At 40.4% G+C, this 12,671-nt stretch overlaps 1 protein-coding gene across 1 annotated transcript; it reads right to left on the reverse strand.

Annotated features, from left to right (window-relative positions):
- Window positions 1–10,655: 10,655 nt before the first annotated feature.
- Window positions 10,656–11,995, reverse strand: LOC138157902 (GTPase IMAP family member 6-like). Its single transcript, XM_069083675.1, has one exon. The coding sequence runs from the start codon at window positions 11,993–11,995 to the stop codon at window positions 10,991–10,993; it is 1,005 nt and encodes a 334-aa protein (XP_068939776.1). The 3' UTR covers window positions 10,656–10,990.
- Window positions 11,996–12,671: the final 676 nt, after the last annotated feature.

Below are 12,671 nucleotides of genomic sequence, written 5' to 3' on the forward strand. Positions count from 1 at the left end.
GCAACTCTTAGCTTCACAGGGGCTTTGGGTTAGAGATGGGCTGAAGTCCATCTCTTGACTAGAAGAGGCTCATAGCAACTCATCCTCCTTGTTCACCATCAAGAAAAGGGAAAAGAAATGAGCTGCCTGCATGACAGTCTTTTGGACACATGCTAATATCCACTTCAGCAGCATGTCAAAAATCAATCTCTATGTTAATTGTTTTCAGTCATGTCCAACTCTTGGTGACCTGATTTGGAGTTTTCTTAGCAAAGATACTGGCATGCTTTGCCATTTCCTTCTCCAGTTCATTTGAAAATGGGGAAGTGAGGCAAATAAGGTGAACTGATTTGCCCAGGGTCACACAGCTATTAAGGGTCTGAGGCCATATTGAATTCCTGAAGATGAATCTTCCTAATTTCAAACTGAGGGTGTTAGCCACTGGGCCACCAAGCTACCCCTCAGCACCATATCAAAAATCAATCTCTTTGAGAGGATTCTGAGAACGTAGTGGAGTAGGTCAGAAAACTCTAAGCTCTCCAAATTTCCTCCACAAGAAAAGATAGAATATTGCCTTAAAATGAATGCAGATCAGCAGAAATAAACAAGGCAGGGTAAAAGGTAAAAGCAGGTGTTCTCCTAGGACAACTTGAGAAGGTCCTAGGAAAGATGACCTCCAGCGGTGGAGGTTTGGCCTGAGTGAAGTGCAAACACCTCTTAGCCACCTGCCCTGAATCAACAAACAATAAGCCCTGGGGGCAGCTGGGCTGGGAAGCAGCCTCAGCATCAGAGACTTTCACCTCAAGAATTGATTGGTTGTTGTCTTCTTGCAGAGTATCAAAATGAGCCGTGGGCTATGCTAGACTTTAAATTTCAATGTGTCCAACTGTGGTTAATCAGAGCAATATGAGCTTGGAATTCTCTAACACATGTTGGGCACAAATAGTTCGGGTAAACATTAAGGATGGATTCTCCAAAACTGCACATCTTGTGTTTCCTTTGAGCTGTTTCTATTCTGCTTTGCTCATAAAATACAGCACCTTCTCTAATATGGGCATGCCATGCTGAGCAGTCATGTGCCATCATCTCCCATGTCACAATCAATTCAAACATTCTTTTTTAAAATTTATTTTTTGTTTTCAACATTCATTTCCACAAGGTTTTGAGTTACAATTTTTTCTCCCCACCTTTCTCCTACCCCTACCCCAAAAGAGCAAGCCTACTGAATACCCCTTCCCTCAATCTGTTCTCTCTTATATTCTCCCCCATTACCCCCCCCCAACTTTCTAGTAGGGCAAGATGGGTTTCTACACCCCAGTACCTGTATATCTTATTTTCCATTTGCATATAAAAAAAGAATTTTTTAAACATTTGTTTTTAAACTTTGAGTTCCAGATTTTTTTCCTTCTTCCCTCCTCACTCACCCCCACTGGGAAGATAACCAATTCAATATAGGTTGTACATGTGTAGTTACCCAAATCATTTCCATAGCAGTTATATTGTGAAAGACAAATTATATTTCCCTCCATCCTATCCCACCCCCCACTTATTCTATTTTCTCCTTTGACACTATCCCTTTTCAAAAATGTTTGCTTCTAACTACCCTCTCCCCTAATATGCCCTCCCTTCTATCCTCCCCCCTTTTATCCCCCACCCTCCTATTTTCCTGTAGGGTAAGATGCCCAATTGAATGTATATGTTATTCCTTCCTTAAGCCAAATTCAATGAGAATCAGGTTGTCCCATTACCTTTCACCTTCCTGCTCTTCCCTTCCATTGTAACATTTTTCTCTTGCTTCTTTTATATGAAGTGCTTTAGCCTGATCTATCTTCCCCTTTCTCCTTCATCCCAATAAATTCCTCTTGTACCTCTTAATTTTATTTTTTACATATCATCCTTCATATTCAATTCATCCTGTGCCCTCTGTCTATGTATACATGAACATATGCCCACACTCATATACATATTTATATACACATACACCATCCTATATGTACATATATATTTATGTATGTACATATATATACACATATATTGCCTTCAACTACCTCATACTGAGAAAAGTCTTATGAGTTACAATTATCATTTTTCCATGTAGGAATATAAATAGTTCAACTTTAATAAGTTCCTTATGATTTCACTTTTCTTGTTTACCTTCTCATGCTTCTCTTGCTTCTTGTATATGAAAGTCAAATTTTCTGTTCAGCTCTGGCTTTTTCATCAAGAATGCTTGAAATCCTTTATTTCATTAAATGACCATATTTCCCCTGTAGAATTATACTCAGTTTTTCTGGGTAGGTGATTCTTGATTTTAGTCCTAGCTCCTTTGACCTCTGGAATATCATATTCTAAGCCCTTAGGTCCCTTAATGTAGAAGCTGCTAGGTCTTGTGTTATCCTTATTGTGTTTATACAGTACTCGAATTGTTTCTTCTACACTGCTTGCAGTCTTTTCTCCTTGACCTGGGAACTCTGGAATTTGGCTAAAATATTCCTAGGAGTTTTATTTTAAAGAGACTATCAGTGAATTCTTCCAATTTCTATTTTGCCCTCTGGTTCTAGAATATCAGGACAATTTTGCTTGATAATTTCTTGAAAGATAGTGTCTAGAAACTTTTTTATTATGGCATTTAGGTAGTCCAATAATTTTTAAATTCTCTCTCCCAGATTTATTTTCCAGGTCAGTGGTTTTTCCAATGAGATTTTTCACATTGCCTTCTATTTTTTTCTTGTGCTTGAATATGTTTTATAGTATGTTGATTTCTCATATAGTCATTAGCTTCCAATTGCTCCAATCTAATTTTGAAGGAGTTATTCTCTTCAGTGAGTTTTTGACATTCCTTTTCAATCTGGCAAATTTAGCTTTTTTTTTTCCATTTTCAATTGCTTTATTAACTTCTGATTTACATCATTCATTTCTGCCAGATTTTGAGTTACGAATTTTCTCCCCGTTTTCCCCCTACCCACCACCTCAAAATAGCAGTCCCACAGAATACCCCTCTGTAATGGGAATGTAAATTTTAAAGATCTTCCCTGCCCCTAGGCTAAAGTGCACCTGGAGCCTGGGGTGGGAGGATCGTTTTTCAGTAGATACTTTTTGATTGGCCAGTGGGTCCAAAAGGTTGTTACATTCTCTGAGCCAGGAGAAGGCTATATAAGCCCTGATGTGTAGCTTTGTTTTGGGGCTCACTTTGAGAAGTGTTCTGTGATTTGATATGGATTCTGGGAAGCCGTTGTCCAGAGCCCCCTGGCTTTGAAAAACCCAGATGTTGATTGGGTATGGATGTAATGGTTGGACAGTTTGGAAATCTGTCTACTTGACCTGTTTCTTTGACTTGATAATTCTGTGTATTCTGAATTTCGGGGTGCTGACTTTTTCCCCTGAACTAGGTAAACGATATATGTTTGACTGATTAAAGTAAGCTTGTTAGCCCATTTTGAGTTGTCTTCCTTTATCAAAGCAAATCCAAGAACCTGTGGTGGCGGCAAACCCTGAGGACTCTTGGGGTGCTTGATGCCACACCCTCCTCCAATCTGCTGTCTCCCATATTTTCTCCCATGCCCCTTTCGACTTTTCCAGTAGGGCATGGTGGATCTCTATGCCCCAGTGCCTGTATATCTTATTTCCCAATTGCATGTAAAATAGTATTAATGATAGTATATACATACATATGTATGTGGATATGTATATATTTAAACATTTGATTTTAAAACTTTGAATTAAAGATTCATTCCCTTCCTCCCTTATCACCCACCCTTACTGGGAAGATAAGCAGTTCAGTATAGGTTGTACATGTGTAGCTAATGCAAAACATTAACATAGTAGATGTATTCTAAAAGACTGACTATATTTCCCTCCCTCCAATCCCACCTCCCCCTTGTTCTATTCTCTACTTTGATCCCATCCCTTTTCAAAAGTAGATGCTTCCAAATTCTCTCCCCCCTAGCCTACCCTCCCTTCCATCATTCCTCCTCTGATCTCCTTCCCCCCTACTCTCCTGTAGGGTGAGATACCCTATTTAGTGTGTATTTCATTACCTCCCCAAGCCAAATTCAATGAGAATCAGGTTGACCCATTCCCTTTTGCCTTCTTGTTCTTCCCTTCCATTGTATCCATTTTCCCTTGCCTCTTCTTTATGAGATAGTGTACCCAATTCTGTCTCTCCCCATCTCCTCACATTATATTCCTCTCTCAGCTCTTAATTTCACCTTTTAAGTATCATCCTATCCTGTTAAATTGGTCCTGTGCCCTCTATCTATGTATACCTGTAAACAAATACACACATGTTTACATATGTAGTCATATGCCCATATACCCTCATGTATAGAAATATGTATATTTCTATTGCCTTCAACTATTTTCATACTGACAAAAGTTTCATCAGTTACAATTATTGTTTTTCCATGTAGGAATATTAATAGTTCAACTTTGATAAGTTCCTTATGATTTCTTTTCCCTGTTTACCTTCTCAGGCTTCTCTTGCTTCTTGTATCTGGATGTCAAATTTTCTATTCAACTCTGGTTTTTTTCAGCAAGGATGCTTGAAAGTCCTCTATTCCACTGAATGACCATATTTTCCCCTGAAACATGATACTCAGTTTTGCTGGGTAGGTGATTTTTGGTTTTAATCCCAGCTCCTTTGACCTCCGGAATATCATATTCCAAGCCCTTCAATCCCTCAGTGTAGAAGCTGCCAGATCGTGCGTTATCCTGATTGTGTTTCCACAATATTTAAATTGTTTCTTCCTGGCTGCTTGTAATATTCTCTCCTTAATCTGGGAATTCTGGAACCTGGCTATAATATTCCTAGGAGTTTTCTTTTGGGATCATTTTCAGGAGGTGATTGGCGGATTCTTTCAACCTCTATTTTGCCCTCTGGTTCTAAAACATCAAGTTGGTTTTCTTTGAGAACTTCCTGAAGGATGATTTCTAGGTTCTTACTTTGATCGTGGCTTTCAGGTAGTCCAATAATTTTTAAATTTTCTCTCCTGGATCTATTTTCTAGGTCAGTGGTTTTCCCCATGAGATATTTCACATTTCCTTCCATTCTTTCATTTGTTTGGGTCTGTTTAACAGCATCTTGATTATTCATAAAGTCACTACCTTCCATTTACTCCAATCTAATTCTGAAGCAATGATTCTCCTCATTGAGCTTTTGAGATTCTTTTTCCATCTGGCAAATTAGGCTTTTTAAGGTATTCTTCTCATTGCCTTTTTGAGCCTCTTTTGTCATTTGGGTTAGTCTATTTTTTAAGGTGTTATTTTCCTCAGTCAGGCTGTTGACTTTCATTTTGTAATTTTCTTGCATCATTCTCATTTCTCTTCCCAATTTTTCCTCCACTTCTCTTATCTGTTTCTTAAGGTCCTCTATGGCATATAACTAGCTCATATTTTCCTTTGAAGCTTTTGGTGCAGGTGTTCTGACTTCACTGTCTTCCTCCTGTTCCATGCTTTGCTCTTTTTTGTCCCCAAAATAGGAGTCTAATTTTGGAATCTTCTGTCTGCTTTGTTTCCTTTGCCTGGTCACGTCACCCCTCAGTCACTTGACCCTTGGGCTTTTTACCACAGTAGGACTCTGCCACCCGACAAGGGAGCTTTCGTCCCAAAAGCTGGGGTTTTCTCAGCTGCCAGAGGTATTAGATGGGTACCCTCTGTGAGGCCTCCACATGCTCTGGCAAGCTGGACACACATCCCAGGACCTCCACCCTAGACCGCAATCCAGATCTAAGCAGGTTAAAGCAAGAGCAATTACCCCTCAGACTGGTTGCTTGGTACCCCTACAATCTGCAGGCCACAAGCTGAAACTGCCATGTGGCGTGGGCTGGTTGTGCTGGGCATCTCAACAACTTCTCTCCCTGGGGGCAAAAGCTGACACACTCCCACTTACTGGGTCCCAAAGTCCAGACTGCACTGACCTTTCACTTTGTGCCTCACATCTATGTGTTGATAATTCTGGAATTGGCCACAGCTGCTGCTGATGTGGAGTCCCTCTGCCCAGTGGTTGGTCAGGCCCACCCTATGGCTAAAAACTCTGGCTCATACCGGCCTGGGCTCGGCTCCCACAGCGCTGCACTGGCCAATTCCTGCTGGCCTGCCAGGCTGTCCTCAGTGGGAGGTTAGCTTCTCTGTGTCAATTTGTGGGTTATGCAGCTCCAAAGTTTGTTCAGAGTCCCCTTTTTACATTGATTGGTGAAGATGGAAGCTGGAGTGGCTTGGAGGTGGTGCTTCTACTCCATCATCTTGACTCTGCCCTGCAAATCTGGCCTTTAAGGCGTTCTTCTCCTCACTGGCATTTTGGGCCTCTTTCACCATTTGAGTTAGTCTATTTTTTAAAGTGTTATTATCTTCAGTGTATTTTTGGGTCTCCTTTAGCAGGCTGTTGACTCACTCTTCATAATTTCCTTGCATCATTCTCATTTCTCTTCCCAATTTTTTCTCCACTTCTTACACTTGATTTTCAAAATCATTCTTGAGCTCCTCCACAGACTGTAATTAGTTAATATCTTCCTTGGAGGCAGTTTATATAGGAATTCTGACTTTGGTGTCTTCCTCCTGTTCCATGCCTTGATCCCTTTTGTCCCCATGAAAGGATTCTTTGTTGTGTTTGTTCTTCCATTCCTTGCTCATATTGTCAGCCAATTACTTGACTTTGGAGCTCTTTGCCATGGTAGAAATCTGCTTCTTAAATGGAGAGAGGTGGTCCCAAATCACTGGGGTTTTCACAATTGCCAGAGCTATTAGTTCAGCACCCTCTCTACAGCCCGCACAAGCTCTGGCTCACTGATCACACACCCCAGGACCATCACCAAGACCACGATCCAGATCCAATCAGGTTAAAGCAAGAGTGATTACCCTCTGAATGGTCTCTTGGTCCCCCTGTGATTTGCAGGCCAGGAGCTCCTGAGGCAGCCAGGCTGAGGCTGCTGAAGCAACTTTTCAACCCCCCCTCCTTGTTCTAACAGAGTTCTGCAATGACCTTTTACTTTGTTTTTGGTGTTTATGTGTTTAGAAGTCTAGAACCTGCCACAGCTACTGATCATTCACTCTCCTGAAGTTTGCTCCAGTGGCTGCTGGTTCGGGGCTCCCTGGGGCTGGAACAGTGTGGCTCATGCCAGAATGCACTCAACTCCCAGTTTCATGTGATAGACCCTTCCTGTCCACCTGCCAGGCTTCTTTCAGTGGGAGATTCATTTCTCTCTGTCATATTGTGGGTTCTGTATCTCTAAAATTTGTTTACGGTAATTTTTACATGCATTGGAAGTGATTAGAGTGGGAGCCCATGCCAAGTTTGTGTTCTACTCTACCATCTTGGCTCTACCCAATTCAAAATTTCTTAAGAGAGACTTTGAGAGTGTCCTTGTGTTGCTTCCTTGGACCACCATGTTAATGCTCATCCTGTGCTAGTTCTATATAAAATAGTCTTTTTGACAAGCACACATTTTGCATTCTAACAAATTGGCCACCCCATCAGAGCTGAAATAAGGTACCAGACACTGAGGTCCTTACTCAAACCACCTCAAGAATAATGTGGGGGTTGATGACTTAGTAGAAGTAGATCGAAGGACCTTCCACTGTCAAGGGATGCCAAGAACAGCAGCACTAACTGGATGTTGTCCTGTGAGCTAGCCATGCCTGGTGAGTGTGATAACAAAGGGACGGGGATCCTACTAGCTATGGGCACTTGAAGAAAAGCAGAGTCCCTCATTTCAGTTTCAGGGCAGAGAGAAAAGTGGCAGTTCATAGCTTCAAGAAGGTCAATAGGGGGCAGGTGTTTGCAGGATAGTGTGGTGGGGACAATACACTTGGACTAGGGATGGAGAGAAGGACCCAAGTTTGGGCTCTTGGATTGTAGCAGCAAGCACCCCAACATTCCCAGGGTGGCTGCCAACACAGGTTCTTGGATCTGCTTTGCTAAAGGAAAGCAACTCAAAATGGGTTAACAAGCTTACTTTAATCATCAAACATATATCATTTACCTAGTTCAGGGGGAAAAGGTCAGCACCCTGAACTTCAGAGTATACAGACAGAAGTTACAAGATCAAGCAGACAGTCTTCCAAACTGTCCAACCATTACATCCATACCAAATCACAGTTACCAGAGAGGGAAGCATCAACATCTGGGTTTTCTAAGCCGGGGGCTCTCAACAATGGCTGCCCAGAGTCTCATCTGGTAAAATCATACAACACTTCTCAAAGTGAGCCCCAAAGCAAAGCCTCACATCAAGGATTATATAGCCTACTCCTGGCTCAGAGAATGTAACAACTCTCTTGACCCACTGCCCAATCACAAAGCACCAAAGTCTGGGCATTCCTGAGAAACAAGCCTCCCATCACAGGCTCCAGGTGCACTTAACCTAGGGGCAGGGAAGATCTTAAAAATTTACATTCCTATAACATGGAGAGAGCTCAGAAAAATTATAGTAAGAAGAACTTGGGGCATCATTCATCATTCATTATTGCTTGGGGCATCATTCCCTACACCTCAGGACTAGCATTTGATTATTACAATAAGCTGCTAAAAATGAAATGAAACAAAATTATGAACAAACAAAAGAGAAAGAACACAATCTTCAATAGCTACAATGGGGATAGAAAAGATCTGAGTTTATATTCACAATATAGTGGAGATAAAAATAGGCCACTCCTGGGGACGGCTAGGTGGCACAGTTAATAGAGCACCAGCCCTGGAGTCAGGAGGACCTGAGTTCTGGCCTCAGACACTTGACACACTTACTACCTGTGTAACTTTGGGCAAGTCACTAAACCCCAATTTCCCTCCAAAAAACAAAAAAAAGAGGCCATTCCTTTTTCAGTGAGAAACATCGAAAGGTCACAAACACAGAAAGAGTTCTTGAAAGAGCTTTAAAAGAACTTTTAGAATCAAATAAGAAAGATAAAGGAAAAATTAGGGGAAAAAATAAAATCAGTCTAAGAAAATCAACAAAATTATGAAAAGAAAGTCAACCAATTAGAAATAGAGAATCAAAAATTTAAGGAAAAAAATAATTCCTTGAAAACTAGAATTGGGCAAGTCGAAACTCATGTCTAAAGTATAAGTAAAGTATAAGATATGAAGAAATAATAATAAAAAATAATGAAAAAGTAAAAGAAAACTTGAAATATCTCATAAAAAAATAACTGATCTGAGAAGAGATCAAGGAGAGACAACATAAGAATTGTAGGAGTACCTGAAAATTATGATCAAAAAAAGAACCTTGACATAGTAGTATGAGAAAGTATTGCAGAAAATTGCACTGAAGTGCTAAAACAAACAGATAAAGCAGAAATAGCAAAAATCCACTGATCATCACCTGAAACAGATCCCAGGAGGAAAACTTAAAGAAGTATCACAGTAAAGTTTCAAAGCTCTCAGGTTCAGGAGAAAATGTTGAAAACGACAAGAAAAAAAATTAATTTCACAAAGCTACAATCAGGATTACACAAATCCTAGCATCATAGGTCTTAGAACACTATTTTTCACAGTGCAAAAGAGGTAGGGTTATGACCAAGGGTAACTTATCCAACAAAGCTAAGTATACTCCTGAATGGGAAAAAATGGACTTTTAAAGAATTGAAAGACGTTCAAGTATTTGTGACAAAAAGAGCAGAACATAATAGAAAAATCAATATGTAAGATCCAGGAGAAATATAAGGTAAACATTAAAGACTAATTATAAGGGACTCAATAAGGTCAAACTCTTTACTTCTTACATATAAAAATATTATTAGTACTCAAGTCTATTTTTAAAGATGGTATTTTCATCAGTCAGGTATTTACTAGCTTTTCATGTTTTTCTTGCATCCATTCTCATTTCTCTTCCCAATTTTTCCTCCACTTCTCTTACTCGATTTTCAAAATCTTTCTTGAGCTCCTCCATGGCCTGTAACCAATTCATATTTTTCTTGGAAGTTTTTGATGCAGGAGTTCTGAATTCATTATCTTCCTCCTGTTTCATGCTTCAAACCTTTTTGTTGCCAAAAAAGGAATCTATGGTCGGATTGTGTTTCCTCTGCTTGCTCATGTTGCCAGTCAGTTATTTTATTTTTGATCTTTTGCCATGGTAGAACTCTGCTAGGGAAATTGTAGAGGAGTTGTCTATCCAATACCCTGAGGGGGCTTTCAGCTCAGAGATTCTGGCATTTTATGATCCTATTAGGCTTAGCCTAGCAAATATAGCCAGGATAACTAAAAGCAGCAGACAATGAGAAAGAAGATCATATATTTTGGGAAGAAGCAGTCATAATTTCTGTGAATTGAAGAGAGTGTGGGTGTGAATTGAGAATGAGGATGGGGTTTGTAGTTATGCCCAGATGGTACAATCCCAGGAGTTTGGTCCCTGAGTGAGTTCCTCATGTGTGGCACTTTTCTCCTTGATTTCCTCCCTTTACATAAAGAGAACATAAAGGCATCTGTATTGTCCACATTCTTGAAAAACTGGGTGTATTCATTTCTATGCCAATACTGCCTGCTTTTAGGGAGAAGTTATATCTATACCCAGGGAGGAGGGTTAAGGGGGGATAGTTGTAATAAAGATCTTTTATGAGTCAGTTGATCTAGCATCAAAAAGATACTTTCTTGGATTCAATTTATAACTTGTAGAGATGTCTTTGTCTTTCTTTTTTATACATTTTTCTTTTTTTTTCTCTTTGTCTTTCATTAAGCCTCAATTTCACCATCTATAAAATAAAGTTTGCAGAATCTTAGATTTAGAAGGGACTCACAGGCTGTCTACTGCATGCTTTATCTTTAAAGAATTTCCTCTATGACACAAGCCAGTACAGTTCCAGGAACTCTAATGATAACACTTTAAATGAACCTATACTAATTGGAATTTTTTCCCATCTATGTTAGAGAAATGGGATCACAGTCTCTTGGAGACTTTTCCAGTGACTTGACATCATGGAAGACTCAAGCTGGCAGGAACCACAGACATCGGCTTTTTGGACTTGTTTTCTCATCTACCAAAGGAGTCAGTTGGGCCACATGTAGTGACTTGTTCAAGCCATAGCACTAGTCAGTGGCAGAGCTAGGAATGGCAGTTGGGACTTTCAGACTCCTGTCTCTGACTTCCTTCCTCTCTATCATGTGCCTGAGTCCAGTCAACCAGTTGATGACTTGCAGAAGATAGAGAAAAATTCTAATGAGGAACCTGACAGGGAAACTTGCACATAAAATGCCCCAATATGAGTTGCCATCCAACCAAGGCGTCTCTGACTCCTTCATCAGCACTGATTGTTGCTGCTGCTCATATTTCCTCTGAATGCTCATCAGACGCTCTAGGGCAGAGCAGTTTTGATCTGTCTCCTTTGATGCCATATTCTCCTTGCAGAAAGCTCCCTTAGAATTCTGTCTATGGCCTATTGATGCTTCTCCCAGCTCCTCTCTTAACTGCTGGATATTTTCCTGGATATGGTCATATACCTCATTTGAGTAGCAGCAGAAATCATTTTCCCAGAGAACTCCATCTATCATCTCCATCAGTTCCATCAGTTGGGCCTCCTGTCCCTCCCCTTCAATTTTGTTGTTGAAACCACAGTGAAATCCTCTACACACCACATTCAGCCAGACCAAGCTTTTGTTCTCTGTTTCTTTTAAGTATTCCTTCAGAGTTTCTTCCCCTAAGTCTTCTTTTCTGGTGAAGACAACGATGGTGTGAGATAAAATCTCTGCTCCAAATATCTCCTGGATGCGCCTGAGCGTCTCCTTGTCCTCATTGGTGAAACGGCCCAACTGGATCACCAGGAGTAGGGCATGAGGCCCTGGGGAAGAGAGGGCCATACAGCGACAGATCTCCAGATCTTTATTTGTTTGGGTTTCAGAGGAAAAGATATCTGGGGTGTCAATGACAACAAGCCTTCTTCCATGCCATTCTCTGCTCTCTCTCTGGCAGCTCTCTGTCACTGGCCTGGAACTGAGCTTAGATGTAAAGGCTTTCTTGCCAAGGATGCTATTTCCAGTTGCACTCTTCCCACTTCCTGTCTTCCCTACAAGGATGAGCCTCAGCTCTCTCGGCATCATTGGATCTGAAAAGCACAAAGATGAAAATGAGAGGGTCAGAATTCTGAAGGATTTAAACATCCCTTTTCTCTGTTGCCTTTAGCCAACTCATGTCGAAAAACAAAAGTCAGTCAGCTGTCATTGATCTGATTAATAGTTGGACCATGGGAAGTCATGATGGATCTTCTCATCCCTTTAACCCCTGCACTAACTCCCTCTCAATTATGAAAATCTCTTATCAGTCTTATACCTTACCCAATGTGAGTTATCATTGGATTATTAACTTCTTGAAGGTGTGCAATGTCTTCCACCTATTTATGTATCCCCAGTGCTTAGCAGAGCACCCTGTCATATAAGGCACTTGATAAATGGGTATTCATAGACCAATATCTTACACAGTACACTAAAATCAAATCTAAATGGGTGCATTTTCTAGGTATTAAGGCTGATACTCTAAGCAATCTGGGAGAGCAAGGAATAGTTTAGTTGTCAGATTTATGGAGAAGGGAAGATTTTATGACCAAACAAGAGTTAGCATTATGAAATGCAAAACAGATAATTTTGATTACATTAAATTCAAAAGTTTCTGTACAAATAAAGCCAATGTAACCAAGATTAAGAGGGAAGTGGAAAACCTGGAAAGGATTTTAACAATCAGTGTCTCTGATAAAGGCATCATTTCTAAAATATACAG

The sequence above is a fragment of the Petaurus breviceps genome, unplaced genomic scaffold, assembly GCF_028583685.1.
Source record: "Petaurus breviceps papuanus isolate PSGF00001 unplaced genomic scaffold, PetGlider_PUasm1.0 115, whole genome shotgun sequence".
Classification (NCBI taxonomy): domain Eukaryota; kingdom Metazoa; phylum Chordata; class Mammalia; order Diprotodontia; family Petauridae; genus Petaurus; species Petaurus breviceps.